This window comes from Sphaeroforma arctica (genome assembly GCF_001186125.1).
Source record: "Sphaeroforma arctica JP610 unplaced genomic scaffold supercont1.296, whole genome shotgun sequence".
NCBI lineage: Eukaryota > Ichthyosporea > Ichthyophonida > Sphaeroforma > Sphaeroforma arctica.
The window spans coordinates 74,980-84,218 of record NW_014040262.1 but is presented as its reverse complement, the minus strand read 5'-3'; the positions used below and the strand labels follow the sequence as shown (position 1 = coordinate 84,218).

General features: G+C 40.2%; 3 protein-coding genes across 3 annotated transcripts in view; 2 read left to right on the top strand and 1 right to left on the bottom strand.

Moving 5' to 3' along the window:
• SARC_04943 (hypothetical protein) overlaps nucleotides 1–488 on the top strand; it is a gene marked incomplete at both ends in the record, with an annotated part of 2,316 nt that extends 1,828 nt beyond the window's left edge. Inside the window, one exon of the mRNA XM_014301212.1 lies at nucleotides 116–488. Coding sequence (XP_014156687.1) covers nucleotides 116–488 — 373 coding nt within the window. The remainder of the gene's footprint in view (nucleotides 1–115) is intronic.
• A 76-nt stretch (nucleotides 489–564) lies between these two features.
• Nucleotides 565–3,006, top strand: SARC_04942 (hypothetical protein; the record flags this gene model as incomplete). The annotated part of the gene is made up of 3 exons (XM_014301211.1): nucleotides 565–908; nucleotides 941–1,785; nucleotides 2,277–3,006. The coding sequence occupies 3 exons, from the start codon at nucleotides 565–567 to the stop codon at nucleotides 2,990–2,992; spliced, it is 1,905 nt and encodes a 634-aa protein (XP_014156686.1). The 3' UTR covers nucleotides 2,993–3,006.
• Nucleotides 3,007–5,619: 2,613 nt separating this feature from the next.
• SARC_04941 (hypothetical protein) lies at nucleotides 5,620–6,465 on the bottom strand. Its single transcript, XM_014301210.1, has one exon. It carries the CDS (start codon nucleotides 6,243–6,245, stop codon nucleotides 5,850–5,852), a length of 396 nt encoding a protein of 131 aa, XP_014156685.1. The 5' UTR covers nucleotides 6,246–6,465; the 3' UTR covers nucleotides 5,620–5,849.
• Nucleotides 6,466–9,239: the final 2,774 nt, after the last annotated feature.

Genomic DNA, 9,239 nt, shown 5'->3' with positions numbered 1-9,239 from the left:
TACCGTGCTGTCCAGTACGAGTCCACCTCTTCAAGTACATCTTACCAGACACAGTGTCCCCGGATAAGATTATGGATGTTGTAGATAGTGACAAAACCAGCTCATTCTCTCTCAGAGAGATGGTCGAACGCCAGTACGACACGACTTCAGTCAGAGCCACCTACAGCTACACCAGTGCACTCGCAAATCACCCATACCGGCTCAGATATACTCCCCCGAGTACAGGACGATACCGTGTTGAGATCAGGAATTTGACCTACTCAGGTGTATCGGGTACCACAGAAGACTGCAGTGTTCCAGAATACTTCAACTTCCCATCCTCTGACCATATTATTGACTTTAAGGCGCAGCAGGATATCAAAGTGCGCCTTAGTGATGACAATTCAGCTGCCACAGTGGACTATGTAGATATCAAGTTGGACGGTGTCTGGGTGCCCGTATGTGTGGCTTATGATAGTTGGAGTTTCACGGACAAAGTCTGTGCCTAAAACCTCGAATGTGAAGTAGAGGACACACGCAAGGTATTCATGGCCCTGTCATTAGACTATCACTATTGCAATTTCGATGCGCCTCTGGGCCTCTCCACGAGTAGTTGCATGCGATGCGTGCAGAGTCACTTGCTTGCTCCCAGATTCCTCAAGCTATGACGAAATTCAACCTGTGGGTGTGGTCACGGGCGAAGCGAATCCTTCGGCTATTGATGTGACCGTATATATCAGCAATGGTCAGCAAGCCTCCGATGCATTTACCATTGAGATTCACAATTGCACCACCTTCACCGATAACGTGCTTCCTCAGCTGACTGACGAGACCACATGCACGCCCACCACCGTTGGAGTCGTTTATTACAGCTATTCCGAATCCTTCGCCTGCAACCCCATTGCGGGTGGATTAAAGTGGCAGCCCGAGTATGCCGGGCACTATGTTTTCTTCCTTGAAGACTGGATACTTGTGACGTCTCCATTCTGAATATCAGGCTTGGTGATCTGTGCGAATGGACAGACGAAGTGCACAATTGCAGTGCGAATTCCGCCGAAAAATTAACCGTCGGCACGGCAGATTTCACTACAAGAAGTGCTTTTGGAGTCCATACCGATGATACGTTTGTGCTAATATACGATAAGCTGTGCAACATCCACGTCGTCAGTTGTAGTGGTCGTAGTACCATGATCGATACAGACGCCCTAGCCTCTGACAGAGGAAACTGGGAATGTGAATATGCATATGCCCATCTAGGCTTATGTCTCGCTAGATCAGAGACACTGGATGTGCTAACCATGTGGACTGACACCACAGTTACAGAGTGTGAAGCATCCGACGACGACTATGGTGCTCCCACTCAGAGATGGCTGGATTGTGTGCCAATCCCGGAGAATAGTGCCGCGGAAGTAATCGACACACCCAATAAGATGCCCGACTTCTATATCACGGTAGGTGATGATCGAGCTGATACGCCTGTTCTTGACAACACATTCAGTATAAGTGCTCTCTTCAAGGAATGCGACGATGTCGCTGAGTGCCACTTCCGAGATAAGGCAGTACATGAGTTGATGACCGTCAATGACTGGCACCATTTAGGACCCTTGCCAAACTCGACATTGCCCCGAAGCGGTGCTGCGCAAGTGCTCAATTCTGCCGGAGAACTGGTAGCAGTCGTCAATGATAATAGCCAAGGTGACAGAACGTTCGCCTACGTGCATCGCGCAAATTCGTGGCAATTACTTGGTAATGCAGGCTTCACAAACCTATTTTCGGCGGAGAAATACATTTTCATCGCTCGACCTGGTAACGTGTTGTATTTGTATGGGCGTATGCTTTTCTACGCTGATTATACATATGCCAACTTCCTAGGTACAAGAACCGCAGTGAATAGAATCGATGGCGATAGTACATGGCAAGAATTGAGTAGCCAAACAGTTAATGTATTCGACAATCGCGACTTCTCCGCTTGTATCGATGAGAACGATACCCATTGGATAGCATCCACCATCGACAGGTCTCGCTCCAATACATGCAGTCGCAGCAATTTAAGTTGGGAATTCGACAGTGTCGTCGACTATAGCATACAAACAGCTTTCGATTGCACCTGCCAGCTGCATGTGCTTGTGACGGTCGAGGGTATACTTCCAGAAGATTCCATCACTAAGATTGTATTGCCCAAAAGGTCAAACGACGTGACAGTCATAGAGACTCTCGCTGGAGTAGCGATTTTTTTTCCATCGACAACTTGTGTCGCATCTTCGTATTGCTGAGCGTGCATGGTTTCTACTATCAAGGACACGAAGCAGTGCACCAAATTTTATATGCGGCTCCTAGCGGTGATAATCCAGTCTGGACTACTATATGGACGGATTTCGGTGATTTTTTCTACACCATTTTGGACATTCAACCTATCACTGACGCACGGGTCTATTTCTTGGTCGCTCATTGGGTGGGCGACGCAAGTCTGATGGTGGGCGAACGGTTGCTCGATGGCTACAATCGTGCGGAGAGGGTTGGAACGTATACGTTTGAATCTGTGCATTCTTATGGAGACACAACCACAGCATCTCTCTCATTCGACGCCGCAAGCAATCTCATTGTTGCTTTCCACTCTGTCACGGTAGAGGTCGAGATCCTGAGTACCCCGTCCTTTTGCGCTTATGTTAATATGGAGTTTTATGCAACTAGCGATGATTGTACTGCCGCGCCGCTCAATCCCGCCATTTCAGTGATAGCCGTTTCCGTGAACGGTGGATGTGTGGAGCTTCCGGGTGTGAATCTATGGACTGAAATCATTGTGGCTACGGAACATACCGGGTACTTCGAATTCTATGTGGACGCAGAGTGCATAGACCAGGCCGACTCGTATAGTGCCACCACCAACCGAGACCCTTACAAAACTCTTTTCACCCCGGACGGAGGTGATATTCAGAAGTGCATCATGCTGAACTACGACAAGTCAATGCTGATCACTGATTGTTGCATGGGCGAGAACAGCTGTCAGGGTTAACTCTACGATACGGGTTCACCATCTAATCTGATTTGGTATGATTTCAGATGATGAACTAGCTTCAATCGGATATTGATTTTTCTCGCGGGCGCATACCTAGTCACAATTGAATCTGATTATTAAGGATTTAAGCTGTATTGTACTAGACAGTGATCTAGACAATAAATAAAAAAGACACCTCGACAATGTTGTTTCCGGAAAAAAATACAACATGTCACCACCCAAATCGCCCACCAATTAGCTGACTTCTCGTCAGTTAATTCATAAATATAAGCTTGTCGACCTGTCCTACATTCCATATTGGCATGATTACGATGACCTAGAAAATATTGCGTCTTAGCTATGCACTTCCAGCACAGCTAACATCTAGTAGAAACGCATTGAAGCCGTCAAAAAAAATTTACATACACTCGCACGAAAGTTGTGGTTATATGTATTTAAGTAATTTTGTTAGTGTCCTGTATATACACAAAATATGTATATAAGCTGTTTTAGAAGTACTTTCAACACATTCCTTGTTTAATATGTCTAGAACGCTCGTGTAAACTGAGGAGTAGCGTGCCAAAAAAATAATCGGGAGAATGGAAAGCTGATGAAATATGGAGCCATCTTCTCTCACGAGCGATTCATCCAGCGTTGGTTCGGTGGCTCGATGCACTACTTGGTGCCGTCCTTATCGTGTCCGTGATAACTCTGGTTTTCTCGGCTGTGTGATTAATATGGACCCAGCAACTGCTTCAAAGCTTTGGTAGTTGCCCTGACCATGAGCGAGTATCATAACCATGTCGTCCGTCATCTTGAACTCGATGAAATTCTTGGTCAATTACCCTCTTTACTCTTGTGCCATTACTCGCTGCATCCAGAATTTAAAACACGACTCCCTTACTCCGTACTCCATCGATGGGTCTCTACCCGTGTGCCGTTACATCGTTGGCTCTCGCTGCTGACACGCCACTTGCAATTACTACATCTCCTTTGCGCCACCTTCACTGAGGAGCGCCGCTGCATCTCCGCGGTCAACGTCATTTCGACCCTAGCACGTTCGCACACGTACTCAATCGTGCCATCACACCATATTCTTTCCCATATACTTGTCCTTAGTTCGTTGTTACATGCACCACACCCGGTGGCTGTTAAATGATTACCTAACATTACCTGTACTCTTCTTCCGTGTCTTTAACAACTAGCTTTTCGTATGCTCCCCCTACCAGCATCTTTATTTTCTGTTCTGCATGTGAAGGATGTGTTTGTCGCCTCTATACCTTATCCATTGTGATATGTTACCTTATCACTAACTGAATTGTCCATAGTACTGGCTGACTCTGTGTCCGTAGAACCATTCTGGTCCGGGGAAAATATGCGTTCCCATCACACACCTGTACTCGTGCATCTGTTGTATTCTCTGTTTGTTTCCATGGACATACGCCCATGCCTTGACGTCATGTTCTCATCCCTAATGTAGATCTAATTAGCTGTATTGTGTATCGTATCCCTAGTCATTTCATCTACTCCGTGCATTATGTTGAGTAACTCACGTGGAAGTAAGCGTCTTTGTTTCTTACCTGTACTCGTGCGTGCCTGCTGTAAAGTATCTGTGTCTTCATGAACCTGTACTATGACTTAGTGTAACATGTTTCTATTGTGGTTCTAGTTTCACCCTGTGTCTACTACGTTATGTTCTTTAATATATCAATATATATATATATATATACATATACATATATGTATATACTAATATATATATATAAATATACAAATATAAATTTATATCTATATATATATCAATATAAATAAATTAGTATATATATATATATATCAATATAAATAAATTAGTATATATATATATTTATATATATTTGTATATATATATATGCATAAATAAATACAAATATAGAAATAGATATATATATATATAAATTTATATATAGATATAGATATAGATATATGTATATATATATGTATATATATATAGATAGTATATATATATATATTATACGTGTGTAGTATATATATATATATATATATATATATATATAAATAATACATACTATATATATATATATATATATATAAATATATAAATATAAATATAAATATAAATATAAATATATAAATATATTTGTGTGCATACATATGTGTGTGTGATTGTGTGTGTGTGTGTGTTTATGTGTGTGTGTGTGTATGCGCGTGTATGCATGTATGTGTGTGTGTGTGTGTTTGTGTGTGTGTGTGTGTATGCGCGTGTATGCGCGTGTATGCATGTATGTGTGTGTGCGTGTTGGTCCCGCAAGGCGAGAGCCAAAATATAATAATAATATTCAGTTGCCTCACTTCATCACTGCAAAACTATATTGATATATATATATATAGCACACACATATATTTATATATATATATATATGTGTGTGGGAGGGAGGACGGGGATTTTTGCTTTTGTGTGTATGTGTGTGTGCGTGTACACGTGTACGTGCGCGTGTGTGCCTGTTATATATATATATATATATATATATATATATATATACATGTACAAAAGCTGGAACTGTATATATTCACACGCTTTTCTGGTCTTAAATACACAGTGTACCATTATAGGACTATGTACGCTTGAATATATCTGGATAGTATCTCAGGTGATATCATATATATATATGGAAGTAGAAGGGTATTCATATGGGGAAAAGAGTTGAGGTCATACCTATCAACGGATCATCAGTAGAGCACTGACCGGAGCATGTCGTAAATCCATCAATAAAGACGGCAGTTGGTTGGTGACAACATTCCTCGATATGGCAAGTGGCAACGATCGGAGAGCTAGAAATGAGGTTCGGCAGTAAGTCGGAGGAAGTACAGTTTTTGTCTACGCTACTATAGCCAGCAGCTTATTCGCAACCTCCCACTTAACTGGTACAGGGCGGCCGGACGATACCTTACCATACCGGCTTCGCACTGCAAACATACCTTTTTTGACGTGTACAACGCCAACTACAAGGCAATGTGTTGGATCGTCCTCCGTATCATCATCACTCTCGCAATCAAAATCACAAAGTGTGAAGTCGAAATTCAATGTACTGTTCTCAGGGTTGCAGCACGCAAATGTAGGACAGACTGGCACAATAATTGTGTTATAGTCAACAATAGCATTATATATCCCGATTGGTCTGCAGAAATTACCGAATGTGTAATCACACACCGCTCCCTGTCGACAACCGTCACCGTACAAATTGAATGCACCGCCATTCAGATTGAGAACCATATCGGGCTCGCACTGCACATATATACACTACCAGAAACTTCTTCTGATTTTATCTGTTGTACACGATTAGCTATTTTCTCGTCCTCGATTTCTTCACACTCCTTACCGCATAACGAAAAACCAGCAAAATATTTTGGCGATTCTACATTGCAACACGCTGACAATGGGCAAGCTGCAACTACTGACGTCGTGAAACCAAGCACCCTCGCGTAGTTAGAGCTCTGCCCTCAGTACCGAGTATGTACATATGTATTGGTTCTATATATATAAAAAATGTGGTGTTGTTGTTTCTTTTCTTTTCTTTTTTAAAACAAAACCCCAAAAACCAAATTAAAAATATAAAAACAAAGACAAAATAGCCTCCTGAAACAATAGCCCCAGAAACGATCGGAGCTCGGTCGTCTGCTCGGACAGTCAGTAAAAATTTATTTACTTCGGTACATAGGCTATGCCGCCATGGTGGTCGAAATGATTTTAAAAAAAATAAATAAAAGAACAACTTTTTCACACACAACAAGAACTTTGGATTTTTTTTAAAGTGAAAAGACGACTACTCTTGTACTCTCTCTCTCTCTCTCTCTCTCTCTCTACTCAAAGTCCGACGCGGGAGAGAGAGAGAGAGGGAGAAGTCAAAAGAGCTGGGCTGGTAAACGACAAAGGCAAGTCTTCTTAACTAACAAGTTTCAGGCATGTCGCGACATGTCTTCTTCATCAAATATCTAGACAAAAGACCGCGTCGTCTACTGTCGGCAAGTAAAAGACGCCAACCAGTCCTATATGACCCGTATACAGGTGCAGTATTCCAAGACAGAAGGACCAGGGTATTTTGAACCTGTGTATGACCCCAGTTATTTTTTATACATATTTTAGTTTTTGTTTTTCGTTTTCAGTTTGAGTTTCTGGCGAGTACAGATCAGTTTTCGGCGGGGTTTCTGTCGGTTGGAACTTGTGTCGGTTGAGTGTTGAGTGTTGGCAGTCTATTTTTTAAAAGTCTGCCAAATTATTATATACGAATATAAATATATACATACATACATATATACATATACACACACACACACACACACACACACACACACACACACACACACACATATATATATATATATATATATATATAATATATATATATATATATATATATATATATATATAAGCAAACGTCAAAATATTGTTTGTAAATATTAGTGATACTGATTAGTTTCATAGTTAGTTTGTTCCCAAAACACAAATATGTATATTCTTGAGTGTAGGCACTATGCTATGATCACTTAGCACTCATCGCACAAGTTTGCTAAAACCTAAACACATACCTCGATCACTGAAGTGATCATAAAAAAACTAAACCCTAAACAAAAATAGAAATTTGTCCTGTTCACGAATTATGATAATATCAGAGGTGCATTTCGTTGATTTTTTCTAGGATGTCTTTTTTGTTGAAAATATGCCTCATTTATTAGTCAATTTTAAATACGGCTATTCTATTGGACAATGATTTTTTTTGACCAGTTTTCAAAAGACACCTATTAAAGACGCCATGTCTCGGACATGTCTTCTTAACAAAGTAGTAGCAGGCTGTCGCGACATGTCTTCATAACGAAAAGTGTGCCTTATACCAGCCCAGCAGAAGAGACTCAAGAGAGAGAGTGTGAGTGAGAGACTGAACTTCGGTAGGAGTCCACAATTCCAAAGTCTGCCTGATGATTCATAAAAAAATATTCTGCAGTAGGGAACTGCACTCAGCACTGTGCCCAACAGTGCCAACAGTCCAACACACAACAAGCGAGAGAGAGAAGAGAGAGTGAATAGTTGAATACTGAATACTGAAAGTGCGTTGACATCGATCTCATCTCTGGAAACTGGACCGTGGACGCCTTTACTCTACTACTAATGCAGATTCGGAGCTAGAGTAGTTATTATCATAATCTCGCATTTTTATCACTATAAGCATGGCCATTTTAAGTCTCTGAAATGTTTATTTTTAAAACCCAAATATACAATTAAATGAAGCTTTTTCGCCCATTTGAGACCCAGTACCTCAATATAGAAGGGCCCAATACAGGTATCACGACGTGACACCAGCATTAGCGGAGACGCTATTATTGTACAGTACATTTCCTTTTTTATTCCTATGATACATATTTTTTTAATTTCACATTAAAAAACAAAAGGCATAAATAAACCCCCATATATTTCCATTTTTATTTTTTTTTCTATATTAGTTCAATAGTTCATAGCCTTCAAATAGAACAATTAGTTCATATTTTATATGTCCTATTTAAAACAAAAACATAAATCTATTTTTTTTTACAAATAATAAATTTATATCATTTTGGGTTTGCATATTTACTTAGCCAGTTTCTTCATCAGTTGGCTATATTTCATTGTTTTAGGACTCAAAGTCCAACTAGGTTTTAGAACCACTAACAGAGTTTATTTATTGTTTTAAGTTCGTGTTCAAACTTCAAAGTTTCAAACTTCAATGTTCAAACTTCAAACAAACAAAGTTATAGTATGTACTGTAGCACAAAATTTGACGTCACGTTAACGAACCAATCAAAATGAGCAATTCGATAAACATAACTATTCTAATTTTAAAGCCAATCAATGTGAATGTTTATCCAATCGCATAGTTGCGAAGTCTCCACTCTCCACTTTCCACTTTCCAGTCGACTCTTCGCCCACGATCTCACTCTCACCCTCTCTGAAATATTTTAATAAAAAAATACTAAAAATCAATAAAAAAATAAGACGGCTCCACTCCTCATCCTCACAGTCACGCGGCTGTATTTTTTGGTTTTTATTGACTATTTATTCATCTTCATGTATTTACTTAAAAAAAACAAATATGTACTCAACTAAATACAAGTTACAACTCACAACAAGCAGCTGTATTCTTTTTTATTTCAAAACAAAAATCCGTACAGAGAACGGTTTGAAGGCTATGACTAAAAAAATGATTAAAAAAATATTAACACACATTATGATACAAGA